General features: G+C 43.3%; 1 protein-coding gene across 3 annotated transcripts in view; it reads right to left on the bottom strand.

The window, feature by feature from the left end:
• The window catches only part of ECPAS (Ecm29 proteasome adaptor and scaffold), an 84,541-nt gene that overhangs the window by 45,158 nt on the left and 18,384 nt on the right, over positions 1-20,999 (bottom strand). For 2 of the 3 annotated variants that reach the window (XM_030568048.1, XM_030568047.1), the window contains exons 3-15: positions 17,810-17,926; positions 14,257-14,375; positions 12,834-12,983; positions 9,505-9,676; positions 8,768-8,907; positions 7,024-7,105; positions 6,651-6,770; positions 6,381-6,466; positions 6,016-6,094; positions 2,840-2,889; positions 2,288-2,354; positions 2,067-2,189; positions 355-458 (exon numbers count right to left, since the gene is read on the bottom strand). In XM_030568048.1, the coding sequence (XP_030423908.1) occupies positions 355-458; positions 2,067-2,189; positions 2,288-2,354; positions 2,840-2,889; positions 6,016-6,094; positions 6,381-6,466; positions 6,651-6,770; positions 7,024-7,105; positions 8,768-8,907; positions 9,505-9,676; positions 12,834-12,983; positions 14,257-14,375; positions 17,810-17,926 (1,409 nt within the window). Of the gene's footprint in view, positions 1-354; positions 459-2,066; positions 2,190-2,287; positions 2,355-2,839; positions 2,890-6,015; positions 6,095-6,380; positions 6,467-6,650; positions 6,771-7,023; positions 7,106-8,767; positions 8,908-9,504; positions 9,677-12,833; positions 12,984-14,256; positions 14,376-17,809; positions 17,927-20,999 lie in introns of those variants that run through there. The other variant, XM_030568049.1, reaches the window with a different exon arrangement.

Genomic DNA, 20,999 nt, shown 5'->3' with positions numbered 1-20,999 from the left:
TCAAGACACGCTAGCTGCAACTGATTTACTTAGCTTAATTTAATTAGAAGATGGCTTGGTAAATCAAAGCTTGAGCACTTCAAGTTTTGACATTGTAAGTACATCCTTACAATGGATGTTGCTTTCCCATCCTTCACCCCACTTTGTTTTTCTGGTTTAAACTAAAGGACAAAAGTACCCTGTGAAAGATTTTGATTTCTCTTCTTCCTCCCTAACTTGCCAAGATAAGGCAGAGCTACAGGTCTCTGCAAGTCTGCCATTACTGCTACAACACAATGGCCAATTTCCAAACAACTGCATTGAATTTTTTATTTATTTTAACCCAGATGCAAATTAACATCTCCTGAAACTTACGGATCTCCTGCAGCTAAAAGCAGCAAGTATCTGGAAGGGATGTGATCTGAAGGGAACACTGTGCTTGCAAATTTCACAGCCACCTGACGCACTTGCACTTCAGGCTTAAAAATAAATAAATAAAAATCATTAACCCATCAAAACAGAAAGCTTTTTAAACGAATACTATTGCATGAAAGAAAAACCTTAAGATGAACCTAAACAGTTGTTTCAACAATTAAAAAGTTTATTTCAGTTGGAGAAGGAAATAATTGTTTTGCCCCTTCAAGTTATGGATCCAGACAAATTAGACGTACATGTCTGTACAGCATCTGCCATGGTGGGTCTTGATCTTGATCGGGGCCTCTAGTTTCTACTATAATGCAAACAAAAATTTGCAGCCAAAACAAAGGATTTCCATGTGGTATGCATGCAAACAGATATCTAAACCATCTTCACTTTAGATCTGATCCAATTAAGCCAAAAGTAATTATGGAGGTGCAAGGAAACATGGAAGTGCATTTGGAAACATATCTAGTCAGAGCATCCACCATAAATGTAATTAGCAACATCCTTTTTCATAGACATTTTGTGAAAATTCCTATGGAAAACAGTGGCTGTACTTGGGATTCAAAAATTTTCTTCAAGATCAGAAGCAGTCATAGTACTTCCTTCTATTATGTTACACACCATTCTGTGTTACTTCTGCCTCAGAGGAACAAACACAGTCCTGCGAAACTTCCAATCCTAAACTGGTATTGAAGTGAAAAGAACACAACACTGAAGTAGCTACTTAAATGAACACTGAAAAGGCTATTGTACTTGAAATTGACCAGTCTTTACAGTATTCTTATCTGGTACACTACTGCGTCTCAACTCCTACTTGGGCAATGCAGCCACCTCTCTAAACCAATTCTTGGTGCAGCAGGACACAGAAAAACCACCACCAGTTTTTGCAGTAAGCATAACGTGAATAGTTAAATGTGTAATTACACACACATGCTCACACTATGAGGAATCATGGGCCATGATCTCAAACCCGTAATCTAAGCAGTTATAAAACAAGAATTTGCAGGATTAGACCATAATAAATAGAACAGTAGCCAGAGATGAAAAAAAAGAACTATTAGCTCAGTGAGTCCCAGCCTCTCTACAAGGTCTGAAGAGAATCTCCAGAGGTAGGACAGAGTCTCTCTTAAGAGAATACTGTCTGGAGGTCCAGATACCTAGAATTGCAAGGGCAAAACTGTCATGCATTTGTACACCTAGTTTTGCACAGGTAAATGTGTATGTCACAGGAAATGCGTGCACAACTATCCATACAACTGCAGAACCTCCAAGTGCATATTAAGCTGCACTACAAACAATTCTGAAAAGGACAGGCTTAGGTACAGGGAAATTTTGAAGAAAAAGAAAGGTGCACGGATATCATTATTCCAGTCACTAGAACATTTTCAAATCATTTTACTTCATGACATGGAAAGCCTCTGCATAGATGTAATAGTACAAGGAAAATGGAAGAACAGAACACCTCTAACAAAACACAGTGGAGACAGTGTTAGAGATTAGAGCTGAGTGAATCATTGATCTTTTTCGTTAGTGTCAAGCCAAAAACAGAATTTGGGTGGGGGAGGGGAGGGAGGTTCCTTGATGAAATTAAAAAAAAGAGGATTTGGGTCATACCAGGCGGATCTGACTTCTTTAAAAAATGATATTTATCTCTAATAAAATACCTTTATTAGGTATGAAGCCACAAGAGCCTCCATAAGCGTTCGCTGTGCTCCTTCCAAACTACTATATGCTCCAACCATCATAGACAAGGCCTCCTGAATGGCAAGCCTGGTATCGGGCTCTTCCTGCAATATGAAAACAAGAGGATTCATTACTCTCCAATGTGTCCCCCCAAACAGAGCATTAAATAACAACCTTCTCCCAAACCCATGTTATCACCTACCTTGCACAAAGCTTCAAAAAACTGCTGGACAAGAGCTATGTCCTTGGTAAACAGCTGAGGCATTCGACTGAAATAGAATCACTTGAGTAGGTTTTTTAAAAAGCATTTGAGAGCAAAGTCATATCCATACCCTGCATTTATTCCCATTAACAACCACTCAGCAGGGATCAGAAATCAAGACAGTCTATGAAACTGTCAATTTGATAACCAGTTTGGAGGTCCACTTTTAAACATACAGCATGCATGAACTCCATGAGCTAACTGCCACTAAAAATCATAAATTAACAAACCTAGAGCAATCTAGAGAAGAGAACCATTATCAGATCCTCTCTGCATGCTTCCATGAACTACCATCAGTCATTCCTAGCATAATGATCCACCACCACCATCTTTCATTTTACAGATGCAGAAATGACAGTGCTTCTCCACACACTGTGCTCTGTTGCAAATGGCCATGTGGCACGACACTAACTCGCCTGCCTGCTGACAGAGTTACAAATTGCTTTGGAAAAGATATCCGACATCCCATTACTTAAAATGAATTTTAGTTACCTGGAGAGTTTTCCAACAGCTGAATAGGCCATTGACAGCAGTTTGGGGTCCTTGAATTATAAAACAATGAAAAGCCAAGTCAGCAGAGAGAGACACACGTATATATATCTATCCCTTACAATTATGCTATTACTTTATATCCTGTCTCCTCACCTTTGAAACATGTTTCGGGGACAGAGCGCCCCAGAAAATAATCAAATCCCAGAGCAAAGCACCTTGTAAATGAAGAACAGATGCATTACGTTCTTCCCACAGAAAGAGAAAATTATGCCAAAAAAGCTGCTGTTATCTTTCAAGAAAGAAAAACTGCTGGGATTTGGTAGGTATGTGAAATGGCCAGCAAGTGACAGACACCTTCCACTGACCCCAGCCAACTTCTAGCAGAGCTCGTCACCCATCACACAATAGGGTCAGGGTCGCCGGGCTAACAATAATTTAAACTCTTTGCTCCGGTAGCAGCCATCCAATCAATCACTTCTTAAATGCACATCCTCCACATCCTTCATAAGGAAAGGAAAGGCTCCCCCAACTCATACCAGTACCCCTCATCTGACAGCCTTAGTGGAGTCACTTACTAGGGACAATCTGCACTAGGAAGGGGTTTGCATGATCAGGCACTGGAAACGTGCTTTAGAAATGTTTGCTTTATGAAAGGACACTGGGAAAACCTGCATCGTGTTTTGGGCCAGAGTACGACATCTCTAGTTATGGCTAGTAGTACCTGTGAAGCGATATCATCCCAACAGTACCCTACCCCGCCTTGGGTCTCACTGACTTCACGTGGAGGAAGGTATTACTCAGGGAACGTCTAGATGAACAGCTAGTGCATGGCAAGCTAAGTGTCAAGCAAACTCGCCTGCTGTGCAATAACTGGCCATGTGGACCCTGCTGCCGCGCATGAAGGAACTTCCAGCGTGCGGCAGCAGGACCCAGGCAGCCAGTTAGCGTGGGATAGATCTGCACCTGTTTGCCACGTACAGCATGTTCACCTACACAATCCATCAGCCGAATTAAGGTATCGCAATCAGGCCCATGCAGCACCTAGCACAAAGGGGTCTAGCTCCACGACTGCTATCACAATAATCGCTGTGAGGCTACCCCGGCCCATCACCACTGACTGGAACTGCGCACTGTTCACTGACACTCCACAAACACTATCAATGCGCCTGACACAAGGGAGAGAGAGAGAGTTACATTCTACACCCAGCATTTACCAGCATCACTCCTATCCTTTCCGTTTTCTCCTTGCTTTAAGTAACGTGCATCTAATGTGGTTTTCTTTTGTTACCAAACTCCCTCATGTCTCAGCAACATTAACATTGCTACATCCCCTCACCTACTCCTCTCACTGCCTCCCTGCCCTACTCCCGTTATTTTCCTGTCCTCACCACCTCCTCCCCCCATCTGGAAGGCTATTGGCATTTAAACTGGTAGTTAACAAAAACATCCCTGAATCGGAAGATTCTTAAAATGTGTTTGGTTCAACTTCGCTTGTTATGAAAAACTGTAAAAGGCAACAAAGTGGTCTACCCAACGCAACCAATCCTCCAGCCTGCAGACCACACTCCCCTCTGCAGCTCTTTATTTTTCAAACCCTGCCGGCGCACAGCCTCAGTTTTCCCTTTGCAAGCTCAACCAAGATAGGAGCAAGAGGTTGCTGATGCACAATGGAGAAGCATCTAGAGGACCTGATAAAAGCACTTTCCGCACCCTCCGTTGACAAAAGATGGATGAACCCTTGCAATGTGGTCTACAATCTAAGTTTGGCCCCTTGGCTGCTCCTGGGAGGTAAGCTACAATCGTGGCTATGTGCAGTCTTTTGCCTTCGTTAGGGCAGAAGGTTGGAGCTTATCCCCTCTGATGCAGATTGCACACACTAACCAATGCTTTGTATTAAGCGATTGTATACTTCTGTATTAAGCTATTGCAATGCATGCCGCTTGGGCCTACGCCTGAAGACCACTACATGGAAGTTTCATCAGGCAGTGAATGACATCAAGGTCATACTTAAAGTTATACATGTACTTAAGAACCTCCCCAGATCTAGGCATGAGAGAATCAAGTCCCAGTCCTGCAAACACTTACACATGTGCTAACTTCAAGTACATGAATAGTGCCATGGAAATCCGTCAATCAACATGACTACTCACATGCATGTGCATAACTGTTTGCAAGACAGAGCAAATGGCTTGCAGAGGTCGCACAGGATATTTATGGAAGAGTGGGGAATTTAGTCCAGGCCTCTTGGATCACAGTTCAGTACCAGGAGATCACTCTTCCTCTCTCTCTAACCTATCTGCTGAAAATATTTCCTTATACATTCTTTTAAAATGAACATTGTGCAAGAGCAATGAGGTATATGAATCAGATCAGTTCAAATCAGACCAATCTTTTTTTTTTTTCTTTTTTATAAATCTAAACAAATAAATCCTTGCAGTGTGGTAGCTGTGTTGGTCCCAGGATATTAGAGAGACGTGATGGGTGAGATCAGAGCCATCCCTTGGGTAGGGTGAATCGGGGCAACTGCCCCAGGCCTCGCACTTCAAGGGTCCCCGTGCTTCAATAAAATCAGGACTGTCACAATATTCAGCCCTTTGGCCCATGTCCTGACCGATTTAAGATCAGGATGCCATTTGTCCTGATATTCAGGTGAGGCGGGAGGGTGAGCAGGAGATGTGGGGGAGAGGCAAGCAGTTGCCTACTGGACAGTGAGGAAAGGAGTGGGAAGGGTGGTTTGTCCTGGGCCCCACATCCCCCCTAGGGATGGCCCTGGGTGAGATAATACCTTCAGCAAAAAAGTTGGTCCAATAAAAGGTATTACCTCACCACGTTGTCTCTCTAGGGGTATGTCTACACTACCCGCTGGATCAGCAGGCAGCGATCGATCCAGCGGGGAACGATTTATCACGTCTCATCTAGACATGATAAAATCGACTCCCAAGCCCTCTCCCGTCAACTCATGTAATCCAGCGCGGCGAGAGGCACAAGCAGAGTCGACAGGGAAGCAGCAGCAGTCAACTCACCGGGGTGAAGACACTACGGTAAGTCGATCTAAGTACGTCAACTTCAGCTACATTATTCACATAGCTGATGTTGCGTAACTTAGATCGATCCCCACCCAGTGTAGACCAGAGCTAAATAAATGTGACTCTACAACAAAGAACCTTTCAACTCACCTCTTTGTATTCGTTAATCAGTTTCGTAAGTCCATTTAAAAGCATTGGGCCGAGTGGCTTTATTTTACTTTCTGGACAACTGGAATTTAAAAGAAAACGTGTTAAAATATATTCTTTGCACCTCCTACAGTCCCTGATACCAAAAACCAATTGTGTTCTTTAACTGCCATCATCATCTTCTCTGTTCTGCCAGTATTACAGCTTAACATACAAAAAGATATTCAATATTTTTAAAAAACCCACGTGCAATAGAATTAAATATTCTTTGCCTTCAGCACAACTGCATATTTACCATACAAAGCTGTCTCTGTAAATTGCTTGAAATAGTTTTGCATCTATTCCCATAAACCTGCTAAGTTGCTTACCTTACACAAATATGATGTACAAACTGCAGGGACAGAGTTCTTAGTTTCGTGTTTGTATTTGCACCGAAGAGTCCATCATACACCACCTGGTGGGAAGCATGAGAAGATCCGATACAGTGACTGGTTTAATTTTCTAATATTATTTGCATTCCCTTCCTTCCCTAGCTATCACATGCAGTAGTTAAGTTTCAACTCTATCCTAGGCACTGGAGGAATGATACAATAGTAGTAGATATGTTATGAATAGCTGCTGTGGAGTGAAGGTGTTACCTGAATATTAGCTGGGAATGTTTCTGCAGCTTGTCTGGAACGCAGAAGATGAGGAACAATCTTTAATTTAACCCGGGTGCTGACTGGATCTCGTTTCAGTTCTGGCTTCAGAACAACTCCCTGTCAGGAACAAGATGGAAGATATTTCTTTGGATGTGGCTACTACTACTTGATTGTTAATAATTCATGGAAGTGTGTATCTTTTTCAAAAAAGAAAAAAAAATATTTACTCAACAGCAACTGCTTGGCAAAAACAAAGATCAAAGGAAGTGACAAACTAAAAATGGATGCTTTGTCCAGCAAATAAACCAAGGCAAATAAAATAAGATCCTCATGAATAAAGCAGGAACACAGCTCTGGAAGCAAGTCTTACCTCTTTAGTTTTCAGTGGTATATCCCCAAGGTACACTTTGTACATTTTGTTGACGATAGTAGGATTATTCCAGTCAATTAAGCTAAAGAATTGTTAAAGGAACAAGTTAAAATTATGCCTTAATTATTTACAAATATATTTTACAGCACTGTATAATGTTCTGAGGGGAAAAAACTAAATCTAATTAGCTTCAAGTGCACTCTCAGCCCACCTACAATCTGCAGTCATGAGGTAAAGAATTATAAGAATTATAAGAAATTAAAAGCAAGTCGTCACAGCCAGGTACTCCACAGATGATTTTTGCTTCCAAATAAGCAATGGAAAAAAACCCGCAGTTGTTCCCTTCTCTTCCTTTCCCACTGAAGGGGGAGTGCGGGGGAGGGAATCACTTTCAGCCCAAGTAACTGCCCTGGAAAACAAAGACTTCCGTTTATCCACAAAACTGGTTTGGCATGGGCACTAGCGACCACAAGCTTCTTAGCACTGCGCCTTGACTCTGACCTGGCTGGAACACCCCTACAGGGGAGAAGATACTTCAAGCTCCAGTCCCATTCATCCTTGGCCTCTCCGATGAGACTGTCAACCGGGAGGGCAATCACTACGGTGGTTTTAGCAATAGGGACCCTTGTAAGCTGGGAAGTGGATTTAGCCCAAACCCGTTTCACACAGGCCAACAAATAGCCATCTGATCAGAACAACTTTGTCACTATAGACCTGAGCTGAGCTTGAATCATTGACCGAGGACCTTTCGCCCCAGTGTCCTATGTTGTCCTTTGAACGGTGGTGTCCACAGCCAAATGAGCTGAAATAATTGTGTGTGTGTGTGTGTGTGTGTGTGTGTGTGTGTGTGTGTGTGTGTGTGTGTGTGTGTGTGTGTGTGTGTGTGTGTGTGTGTGTGTTTGTGTGTGTGTGTAAGTAAGTAAGTAAGTAAAATCAAGGAGGAGGGCACACGTATTTTTGCCTATAACAACTGAGCCCTAAACACGGGGTTAACATATGGGACATCTAGCAGTTGCATACATAATGTAAGATGTGTTTAAACAAACACGTCAAGGCAGTTTTTAGGGCTCACAATACCACCACAAGGGGAGTGAACAACCAGGCTTGAAAGAATGGAGTCATTTCCTCAACCAAATTATTCCAATGAATTAAAATAATCTCTCTGGCCATGACTGAGGTGCACTGGAGAAGGCGTCACATCACTTGCTTATGCTGTGCTTGGCTCAAACCAATACTACTTAGCCCCACACTCTCAGCAGTACAGAATTCACCCACACACATTCAAAAGGTTGACCAATCCAGCTTCAATAATAAGGAAACCAGTTTGTGAATGCGCCAACCACAAGCTGCATGAACACCAGGCTGCCTCCTGTGTGAACGGAGCAGCCTCTGCTTAGCAAGCAACTCAGCAAACAGCCTGCCAGCCTGAGGTAAAAAAAAATCACAGATTTTCCTCCAAGGGGAGCATTATTTCCATTCAGCATTGGCTGGGGAGGAGACAGTCATCCTGCAAGATGACGGGTTACAGAAACCTTGCTGCTGCTGTTGTGGAAGATGACAGCCCAGGGCAATGCTGAAGCGATTAGCCAGCGGGATAAATGTCCATTGCCAGAGAGCAGTGTGGCTTTCCCATTTGATAAACTTGCTGTCTCCTCTCAGCCTGTACCCTTTCAGGATCACTACACCAATTGCAAATATTATTATTAGAAATGCCAGTGCCCAATTCTTAAACAGAAGCCATTACCTTTGTTTGCTTTTCAGTTCCAGGTCTGCCGCAGTTGCTACACTGTGTCGTGTGTCGCTAGAGGCTATTACCAGGTGTATGACAGCTTCAAGCTCTGGTACCTGTTCAGCTTCAATGAACTTTACTATTCCCAGTTTACACTGCTCAGCAACGTAGAAGAGAAAGTAAAAATTACTGACCAGCCGACATGCCACATTAATGTCAAGGTTTAGCAGACTGAAATCTGGGCCTTTTGTAATCCTAGAGAGAGAAACTCTCACTCTTTCCAACTCCTCAGCATGCCCTCAGCTGAGAAACTAAGCTTTCTAGGTGGCAAAGAGTTATGTTAAACCTCCCCTGCAAATGAACTGACAGAAGAGTTCAGAAACTCTGTTACATCCAAGAGAAAGACACAGGCAAAGACAGAGCTCAGCTGGGCATTTACTAGCTAGTTCTGAAAATATGTTTTAAAGTTAGAAGGAAAAATGTGGCAGCCTCACACCTCTGTCTCACTCTAATCATTTGTAGGTGCTTGAATGCATGAAGTGCAGGTTTCAAAATAACGTGCCACAGACTACAGACACCTAGTCAGGCATCGTGTGCTTTACATACCAGCTGGGCAAGCCATTTTTTGGAGTGAATTCTACATTTACTTCCACACCATGCATTCCTTGCATGTTGCAGCCATTGTACCCACCAAGTCGTTTTACTGAAGTTCCCGTATCATACACCTGCATAGCCCACATGATTTGCATTACCTGTTCCAGCTGTTCAGGTGTCCATGGGCTATCTCCAATTACCCGTTTGGCTGCATAAAAGCTCATCCCTGGAGGAGGCTGAGGGATCCCCGAACTTCCAGCACTACTGGATGCAGAAGAGCCCTGTGCCGATGGCACGTTTTGGCGACCCTGGGATTCATTCAGTACATATCTGGAAGGAAAAAAGGAACACTTGAGTGGACTTATTGAACTATCCGATGAACTGAAGTCAATTCCTCATTACAAGCACCTAAGAGATCAAAATAAATATCACTCCGCCCTTCCCCTCAAATATTTTTTGACCATATTGTGACAGGTTCGGTCACAGAGACCCCTTGGGACTATCACCTGATGTGCTGAAACTACCTCTGAGCCAGTCATCCCTCCCAGCTTGGGACTTCAGAGTAATACTTCATATTTCTAGCTTCAGATACAAGAATGATACATTCATGCAAACAGGATGAACATACTCAGTAGATTATAAGCTTTGTAATGATACCTTACAAGAGACCTTTTGCATAAAGCATATTCCAGTTACATCATATTCACACTTGTAAGCATATTTCCATAAAACACATGGAGTGTAAGGTCACATATATACATAAGTAAGACTATTTAAACACACAGCAGCGTCTTGCCAAGATCCATTGCAAGTTACGGTTAGCCTGTAAGCGAACACAACAATGCATCACAAGATGTAGTTTGTTAATTGAGCAAGTAGCTCAGATGATACTTCCCAGCATAACAGTCAGTCTACTATCGTAAATGCTGTGAAAGGAACAAAGGCCCAGTAACTTCAGGCTTCCCAATAATGCTCTATTAAATGTTTGCTGAGAGAGGAGAGGGATAGCAGGGTTTTTGGGTAAGCGTTAGCAGGTTAGTGGATCTGTGAATTAAGAATTAATGAGGTTCTACAGGTTAGAATTCAACACACATTAAATACTATTTGATAAAAACTCTTATACAAGTACCAACTGGAGCCTGTATGAGGGGGGTTGAGCTAGATGACCTCCTGAGGTCTCTTCCAACCCTAATCTTCTGTGATCCCCTTAGTTTCACAGAGGAGGCTGGGATGCATGAAAACACACAGAAGGCATAAAGCAGGCCTCCTACTGCTCAGGGGGCAACCCTGGGATGTGAAGAGAGGGGAGAGCTGTGGCAAAAAACACAAATACCCCTTGGAAACAGCCCATCTCTGCAGTGTTGATAGAGGAGACAGGCAACAGAATTCAAATTGGGGGCTCAGGCCCTGGTTTTCATAGGGTACATCGACACTGGAACTGGAGGTTTCGTTTCCAGCATGGCTGGGGTATTGACGCAAGCTCGGGTAAATGTTCTTGCACTAGCCTGGGTGGCCACCGAGTACAATCACACCTAGGACCTAGGTACTTACTCGTGCGGCTAGCCCACGGCCTGCGCTGCAATGGCTGTACTGCTATTTGTATCATGCTAGCTCCACCAGTTAACACACATACGTCTACATGCCTTGGAAGTTACACCTCCAGATCCAGTGTTCAAGTAGTCTCAGAAAGTAACCAGCTAAGTCTTTCTGCGAGCACCCACATGCATTCCTTGGGGCCAGAGTAACAGCCACTCCCCCTGTGTGCTGGGGAGCCCGCTAAACCAATCAGAACATGAGAATTGTGGCACAGATACCAATGTGAACAATTTGCTATTGCTCTGAACAATCAGAATCTGCCATGGCAGAAAACAGAGACAGAAAACAATCTCAGCAGTGCAGGCGACTGCTCATCCCAACTCTAGAGGATGATCTTTGATGCAGAGTTTAAACAACTGTGATTTGGGCCTTTAAGCCCTTTTTAAAAATCTTACTGCAAGCTGGAGCCTCCAAGAAACATTTAGCACTAAAATTTAAGGAGACAAAACAATCAAGCAACTATGCAGTAGGCTACTGGGAACAGAGACCTGGTCATTCACTCCAAGATTCAGTTCCAGCAGAAGTTCAGTTCAGAACAAACTATCACCTATAGAACAGGAATACAGATCCTTCTACTGCCTGATCAATAGCCATAGCCTAATACTGAGATATTCCTTCCCCCTCCAGGCTGTACCACTAAATACAACAGAAGGTAATAAGGATCTATTTAGACAGCACTCATTCCTGATAGATTTATCATCATAACGGCTTCATAACACGTGGACCAAATCCGACCCATGAAGCATAATCACAGAGCAAGTGCCACCGAGTAATTTTATGCCAAGAAGGGTAAATCAAAAATTACAATAGGCTATGTATAGTTTCCACACACAAACCAAGATTTTCAAAGATGGCCAGTGATTCTGGATGCCCAAATTGAGATACTCTCTCAGCACTTCCCAAAAATCAGACCTCTTAAAGATGTCTGAAGTTGGGCACCCAAAATCACTGGTCACTTTTGAAAATTTTGGCCAGAGCTCTTTGAAACTTTTGAAAATCCCACTCAAAGTGCACCAGGAGCACTAGTCTCGCTGTAATATAAAAGGGTGTGTCCTCCTATCTCACTCAGGTGCATTAGAACATCCCAGCTGTCACCTGCAGTCAAGTGACAATCCAGGGGGGTGGGGAGGGAGAAGTCATGCTTTTAAAATAATTTCCAGTGTCCTTCCAAGTGAATTCTTCCGGAACAATATAAATGAGTGGCAAACACAGAGTCAAAGGGAAGTGGCTTTCGAAAAGTATTGATTAAATATGCAGAAGAGCAAGATCAGTAAAACCAAACTGCTCTGTAAATAATTAGTGTACACAAACTTGCTCTGGGAGCTGATGTGCACACCCACACCAGCTGTTAATCAGATGACATCTCTAATGAGCAGAAAGTCATAACATCAATCTCATCGCTGCGGGGCCGATCCTGTGAGATATGAGCCCTCACTGCCCATTACTATCTAGTGCAGTTGGGAGTGCTCAGAACCGTGGATGGTCGGGCCCCAAGAGACCAAGCACAGAAATGGGGAGGTGCAGGGGAGAGATGATGAATCAGTTTGATTTTTATTTTATTGTAAAAATCATGATTATTTAAAACCACAGTTTACCTCTCTAAGGGCTTGATCCTACTCCCAACGGAAGTCAATGAGAGATTTGTAAGACATAGATTCAATAAAGCACTTAAACCCTCTGCTGAATAGGGATGGGATTACTCACAAACTTAAAATAAGGTGCCTGTTCAAGTACTTTCCTAAATCAGAGCCTCATCAATTTTATTGGAATGAGAGGTAAAGGAGCACACCTTAAAAAAAAAAAAGTCTCTTTTGTGCACACTTCCGATCACCCATCATACAAGATACTCCAAGTGTTACAACAGGGTTTTGCTGCGCTCGCCTTCACTTACCCATAAGGCAAAAGGAGCACATCCAACATAAAGTCTAAGAGCAGCTGTACAGTCTTTGGTTTTTCGGCAAGATTAAATGGAGAAGCTGCTTTCGATGGTTCAACAGGATATTTCATGTGAAAAAGGGTTGGTATTAGAAGATGCATTAGGCTGAAAAACAATTATATTTACTGCAACTATTTACAAAAACACCGTTTGATTCTTAGCATTAAACAGAAACTGCACAGCAGAGATTTAGGAAAGTCAACCGATTCCTATTCTGGCAGCTTTCTTTTGATACCCAATATGTCTAACAAATGGAGGCAGGAAGAAAATTGGGGGGTTGTGTTTAAAAAAACAAAACAACAAATACAAACCCACAACCAATAAGAATTCATTATCTATGTCCACATTTTTAAGAACATTACTACGTTGTACTTATGTGAATTCATGTAAACACACACATACACACACACACACACTCACTCACTCTCTCTCTCTCGCTTCAGAAACTGCAACCAAAGAGACTCACAGAGAATATCTCTTGTTCAAAACTTGGGCTCTGATCCTGCACAGGGCTGAGCACCCTCAAAGTCCCATTGAAAGTAAGTGGAGTAGAGGGAGATTAGCACCTCATGGGAATCAGACCCAGAGTAATGAAGCATACATACACCATGTCTATTTGCTGTACATGTTCAGCCAGATTTCCAAAAGGCCTCAGCACCCAACAGTTCCCACTTACATGTCTATGTTGAAATCCTGGCCCCACTGTAGTTAACTGGAACTTTGCCACTGATTTCAAACAAGGCCAAGATTTCACCCGATTCTCGTTTATAATTAAACCACTTTTTACCACTCTGGCAGCATAAAGGCACTTTCAAGTAAGTGAAGATATCATTTACACTCATTTTAGGGTCCCTTTACACTGCCAGAAGTGCTTGGCACACAGCAGCTCCTATACCTGGTCTGTAATAGTCAGAATCTTGTCTATTATGATACATTTCCAAACATGACACAAGTTTGGATGCCTCAATTTTCGGGTGCCCAATGTGACACTTTAAAAAGGCCCCAGCTCTCAGAGGGCCAGTGCTTGCGCTCTCTGAAGGTCAGGTTTCTTTAAGGTGTCTCAAGCTGGGCACTCCAAAACGTCATCTGCTTTTGAAAATGTAGACATATCCGTACTATAGTACCACCTAGAGACCCCACCCCTCTATCAAATTGAGGCCCTATTGTGCTGGGCATTATATAGATTCAACATATGAGACAATCCCTGCCCTGATGCATCCTCCATGCTAACTAATGGTCAGGAAGCAAAGCTGGATTTCTGAATATATTATCCAACATGCAAGGCTTTCTAGGTAATCAAATGATGACCAAGAAAAAGCGCATTTCATTTTATTCTAACGATATAGGCGTCTTTCATTCCAAGTGCAGATAATCATACCTGTCTTGCTGTGGTTGAGGTTTCCCTTCCATTGCAGTGAGGAGAGTAGGCGCCAATTCACACTGTTTTTCCACAGGCAAACGAGGGTAACCCATCTTAACATAAATTATAGTAAAATTCTGCAAGGGTAAAAAAAAATAATATGTAACATCAATGCAAATGTTAAACTAGCCCCATATTGTACATTTCTGACATTGTTGTATATAACAACTGAGGGTCTGAAAGACCAAGCAGTTATTTCCAGAGCTAACGATGATTAACCGATAGTTTTCTACTGGCAGGTTCAGCACCTATTCAGCTCTTATCACTGCTGACGTCAATGGAGAGTTTCCTGAGTAAAGCACTCTGACAGGATGTACTCCCCACACTGGCCCTGAGAGAGTAAATTAGGCCCAATTAACCCATAGGTGGCACCTGGAACAGCCACGGAGCACAGATTGATTAATCAGACATGAAGCTCAGCTGGACAGGAACAGAAGGGTCCTATATAAAGCCAGGTAGCTGGCAACAGAAGGGGCTGCAAAGAAGTAGGCGGCAGATACTCCCTGGGAGGAGGGAGTTGGGAGGCTAGTAAACGGGGGCAGGGGGAGCAGGAAGGTAGGAGAAGGCTCAGGGGAAGAGCAGCAAGGAATAGGAGACCAGACCTTGGTTGTTGAAGAGAGGACCCCTGGGCTGGAACCCAAAGTAGAAGGTGGGCTTGGGTTCCTCTACCAGCCACGGCACATACTAGGCAGAGGACACTGAACCACCTGGAACTATTTGTTCCAGGACAGACTGTTACACCCCACAGAAGGGGAACCATGTAGTGACCTAGCCAGAGGGCCGAGTCACAAAGCCGAGGCTGCAGTTTCTGGGTCTGCAAGACAAGAGGACGATGGGAGAGACAGCACCACAGGATGGCATAATGCCTGGCCAGAACTAGTCTCCTGAACAACCAAGGGGAAGCGCCATCTGCGGTGAGTGCACCCCAGGACATGCACTTAGGAGAATGCCTCTCTCTCACTTTCTTAGGCCCTTATTTCTGAAAGGAAATAAAAACTGAACTATTGGGTAACAATGGAGATCTGCAACATAAGCAAGAGGTCCTTTGAAAACATTTCTAAATCCTCCTTGTTAAAAGCTGCAAATAAAATTAAAAATACAGAGCTGTGGGATAGGACAGCACAAGAAGTTGATAACGGGAGAGGAACCCCTTGCACTGCACTGGTTCAAATCCAGCTCAGGTTTGTAGTGATATAGAATGGTTACCTGCTGGCTGTTCAATGACCTGGTTAAAACAATTTTGTTAGGGTGCAAGAGTCAATCCAATTCCCAGTGCACAAGTGCCCATATTACTAGAACTACCACTAGAGATGGCAGTCTAGTCTTCAGCCACGTGGTTGAGATTGACAAAATACCCACAGAGAGTTTACTACTCTCTAAAGTGTAGTGGTAGTTGTTCAGAGTCAAAGCTTAGTCATAAGGGCTTGATAATGTTGGATCAGTACATTTGATCTGTGCATAAATAAGGACTCTGTTTGCGTGAACAGGAATTTTGAGCCCTGGATGAAGATTCGTTGAGCCAAGTTTTTTTTATTTTTATTTTTTAAACAAAGTTTAGCTGAAAATTAAGTCCAGGTGTCTGATAAGAATTTGAAGGCTTTGTTATACTTAATTATCTAACCATGTTACTCCAGCTGGATTAAGTTAAGCATGGACCTACTAAATTACGATCATCTTCTGAAATGATTACAGCTCTTCTCCAATTTGCACGCACATGACCTTGACTGGTTTATCTGATTAATAAATTTTTAAAAGATCAAAACATTGTGAGAAGTTAGCAAAAGACCATTCTTAGGTGACCTTTGTGATATTCAATTTAAATGTTCAGTAATGAAATATAAGCAGAGATTCACAATGTTCTTAACACTGTGAAGCCAACCAACACAATGTAAAGGTGAGCTGTGCTGTGTTTCTTTGTAGTCACAGTATTTATTAAAACATCACAAAACTGACTACATTGTGAGAAAACAACATACATCACTTCAGTATAGGATTGTCAGCAGATTTTTGCCACAGACAACGTTGACACACAAAGTTGCTTTTCAAGTTTACTGTCACACAAGATGTTTTTCTCAGTGTTCTACAAAATATGAACATCTTGTAAATCCTTGACCTCGTCCAAGGTAAAGCTCATGTACAACTTCTCCCATTGTTAGCTCTTGCTTTTGGACAATCAGCTGCTTCCAGGGCTCCAGTGGAAGTGAATGCTACTTAACGACAGTTTAACAGTCTAAACATTTCCATCTCTGCTCCCACGGTGTTATTTTCCATTAAGAACATGCATGGGTTAGCAGCAGCGTAATGAGAGGGAGGACAGGTCTTTTCCAACGTTCTGCAGTCTTTCCCATGAAATGTATCAGTATTTGTAATACACACACTACAGTTCAGCTAAGAATGGTCTTCACTAGTTTCACAAAGTGGTTAATATTTTAGGGTTTTTTGTTGTTGTTGTTTTTTTTAAAAAGACTAAATGAACCTGATAAAGTTTCCCTTCTGAAAAATGGGGATTATTATTCAGGGCTGGTGCAAGGATGTTTCGCACCCTAGGGAAAACTTCCACCTTGCACCCTCCCTCCCCCGTACCCCAGCCCTGAGGCACCCCCCCCACCCCAGCTCACCCCTCCGCCCTGAGGCGCCCCCCCACCCCAGCTCACCCCTGCTCCATGCACGAGCACCCCAAGCACACCGTGGCTGCTTCACTTCTCCCGCCTCCCAGGCTTGTGGCACCAATCAGCTCAGGCACCGCAAGCCTGGGAGGCGGGAGAAGTGAAGCAGCCATGGAGCGCTCGGGGAGGAGGCGGGGCAGAGGTGAGCTGGGGCAAGGAGTTCCCCTGCGTGCTGCCCCTCCCCTTACTTGCTGCAGGCGGCCCTCTCCACGCTCCCCTGCCACTGCGCCCTCCGCCTAAATGCCAGCGGCGACTGGGGCAGCCAAAGATCTTGCCGCCATGGTCACTGGCAAAGAAAATGGCGCCCCCCAAATGCCAGTGCCCTAGGCAACCGCCTAGGTCGCCTAAATGGTTGCACCGGCCCTGATATTATTCCCTTTCTCCCCTCAAGGCCCTGAGCCTAAAAACACATGCACATGAGTAGAATGTGTAAAAAGACAAGCACATGTTTATATATTTGCAGGATTGTGGCCCTAAATTTTAACCTCTTCAGGGCAGAGATTCACTCAGCAGGTGCTGGTTCTGCACGTAGCACAATGGGGCCTCTAGGTGCGACTAATACAAACAACAAATCTGTCAATTTCAAGTACTCATGAAAGTTGGAAAATAATTGAAGTGGTCTCACAAAAAATTGTCAGCAATTTAGTGGTTTCATAAAACTACTAGTTTCACCCACGCTAGTCGCATATAGTTGTTTATTTTAAGTCACTTTAAAGCATCTCTCATATCACAATAATATGTTACTGAAGGGAACTGGCAGAGTTGAGTACCATGAGGAGCCTCTAAAGAATAGAAAGCTCACCTTTGTACACATCAGGTAATGTTCTTGGAAGAACAGTACTTACGGTGACAAAGGAAACTGCAGCGGGATCTTGGTATTGGACTAGTAAAGTCTCTACTGGAAGTTGAATTTTTGGACGACTTTTGATGCGTTTATTCAAGTGAACTAGGAGCTCCATGACCTGGGAGGGAGAAAAAAATGATTAACTTCAGCTTTGCATTCAATATTTTCCCAATACAATATGATCCATTAAACAGAGAACAGGCCAAAGAGTTCTGCATGACTTAGTTCCCAACTCTTTGACAAGATGGCTGCCATTATTTATCATATTATCCATTCGCCTGCATGAAATGCATTGGTGGCCTCCAGATACTTTCTAGCAGACTCTCATCCACATCACAAAACCATCCACCACAAGTGGTGCCCTTGTTAGCAGGACTGGAAGAGATGTCAAGGAAGGAATGATTATGGAGAGGTAACTTGGCTCTCTATATATAGTTGGCTGCTGTATCTCAAGATGGAGGAATGCAGGCAGAGTGATGTGGGGAAGGTTGCAATGTGCCATCAGTGCTGTAGCCTGTGGACAGAGGATGATTCTAGTACCGAAAATCTAGCACTTGTGGCAGTTGCCAAATCAGTCTGATAAAAGAAAAAAGGTTCCAATTAAACGAGACAGTAATTAAACTGAGCTAGAACATTTGTATACAGGGACATCCCTAGAGGCGGAAGTGACTGGTTCCTCTCTTTTGGGATTGACCGTGCCAGCCAACTGAGCAGGGTCCAGGGCGGGAGTCCCAGGGCGGAGTGACAGATGTGTTTCTTCTGAGACCAACTGCGCCAGCCAATCGCAAAAGCTCACGGGGCCTCGAGCAGTCACCCCAATTCGCCCTATCCAAGGGACAGCTCTGTTTGTATATCACCTTCTCCCCTGCAAAGTGCTTCATCTGGTCCAGCATGGTCAAACACTCCAGACTGCACACGGTCAACTCTATTCCTGAAGCACCTGGGCATGATCTACCCAATATACACCACCAGCCTTCCTGGTGTCTAGCTGAAACTAGGCTTTGGATGAGAGTTAGCTAGCTGAAACGCAGCACGGAGAATACAGAGTCAGTGTTGGCAGGCTAGGGGAAAATGACGGGAGGAAATAGCAGCGCTGGCCTTTACTATCTCAGCCGGGAGAGTCTGCACATCTTGTGTTACCCAAGTTAGCAACTTGGATAACTTGTTCAAATCTCTGCTACTTCTGAAGCCGCAGATAGCAGCAATGGCCATGAGTGCTTTTTCTCCCATCTAGACTGCATGAAAGTTGCAACCTCTTTCTTTTTGATGTAGCGCTCACCCTGGTTTCCTACACCTTTGTTACCACCAGAGGGGGTTACTGCAATGTGCAGCTTTTGGAGCTACTCCTGAAGCCATAACGGATGTTTCTACTGGTGAAGAAAGCAGTTGTCTGCCAGTATGCTTTCTGTGAGAAATACTAATACACCTATTCTTTAGAGATTGCACTGGCTAGCTGAGTAACCCCAAAGATCCACAGAAGTCAGCTGGAGCTGAGGACAATTAGAACTTCAGTTTATTTATAGGTGCAATTTAAACTGATTTTGATCTAACTTAGCCTCTCATTGTATGGGCTTGTAGGGAATACAATCTAGTTCCTTCTCCAAGTTCACCGAGAAAAGGATCCAGCACAGTGCAAGACGTTGAGCAATACATGGAACTGAGGTGCTATGAGAGTCTGTAAACTCCTGCCTGGTCAGCTAAACCAGCAAAGACAACACATGTAGCAAACCTTAAAGCAGTTAATTGTGGGTATTTCACCTGTAACCACATATTATTGCTATTATACAGAGTGGGGGAGGGAATTGCACCCAAAACACATTATGCAGGAGAACAACGCATAACAGATTATAATCACAGCAAGAGAACTTCCGTATACAGTGACAGTTTGGGGCACCTGGTTAAACCATTCAGGATGGCAGTTGAGAAAGAAGCTGGTTCGAATCAGATGTGTCTGGGTTCGATTGAGGAGGTATTAGATATTCTAAGAAGGTATATGAGGGTTTCAAGGTAAGCGGTTGGCCTGAACCTCTCACTCAGTCTACATGTCTATGAACCATCCTAAAGACACCCAACCAGTGCAGTGACACCTGGCACTGTGCTAGCAGTCAAAGAATTCAGGATGAGAGCAAGGGAAATGAAGTAACATGCTAGTTGGAAGAAATCAAAGGGAGGGGAGGGAAGCCTGAGGAGGAAAAGTACTGATTGTCAGAGAAATCCTATGTATAGTGGAAAAACTGGTTGAGAACAGAAGAAACTACTCCTGCTCTTCTAAAACTATGTTAAGACCAACAATGACATTTAGGGCTAGTCTACACTTGAAAGTTTTACCAGTATAACCAGGAGGTGGGATTATTTTTTGCCAACATAGTTATGCCGGTAAAAGCCTCCGTGGAGACGCAATTATCCCAGTATAAAATATGCCTTACACTGCTAGAGCTTATTTAAACTCCCAAATCAGAACAAGCTATACTGCAAAAGCACTTTTGTATCCTATAACTATGTCTACACTGCAGAGGTTTCGCCACTTAGATTATGCCAGCATCTTTTCATTTCCGATTTCATTCATCTGGCTTATTGGCCTTTGTTTTCTAAGACCACAATTCAGCTTAGGCATGTGCTTAAAGTTAAGCTTCTGCTTAGCTCCCATTGACTTCAAATGTGTTTAAGTGCTTCGCTGAATAGGGATGGGGCTAAAGAGGGAGGCCAGTGTTCTTTGCTGAATCAGAGCCAACGTTAGCACAGACCATTCGGTATATTTTGAAAAGTTGTTGGTGTCTGAAAACATGCCATATTTCTCAGTTTAGAAGTGAGACTAGAAGTGAGCCAATAGATTGAAAAGCAAGGCTTTGAGGTAAATAATGTATCAAAAGCAGAGCAGGTTTCTCTGAACAAATGCATAGTGCACATTAGATCTTTGCTGAGGGTTACGGGCAGTCAGTCAGGTTTTTAAATCACCTTTGATTGGCTGCTAAACACTTAATTTAGAATAATTTTCCTGTATACTTGTTTAAGATTAAAACTGTAAACATAATTAAAAACCAACAACAGACTAATCAGTAAATCAGGATTTAAAATAATTTTCAAAACAAAAATACTGGAAGAGTCAATTCCTCCCCCACCCCATTTTGTCAAGAACAACATTCAGGATTCTGTATTCCCTGCTGAGAGTGGACCTTACAAACACATGGGAG

This window comes from Gopherus evgoodei, chromosome 6 (genome assembly GCF_007399415.2).
Source record: "Gopherus evgoodei ecotype Sinaloan lineage chromosome 6, rGopEvg1_v1.p, whole genome shotgun sequence".
In the NCBI taxonomy this organism is placed as follows: domain Eukaryota; kingdom Metazoa; phylum Chordata; order Testudines; family Testudinidae; genus Gopherus; species Gopherus evgoodei.
The sequence above is the reverse complement of the archived record's forward strand: the minus strand, read 5'-3'. Positions and strand labels throughout refer to the sequence as shown.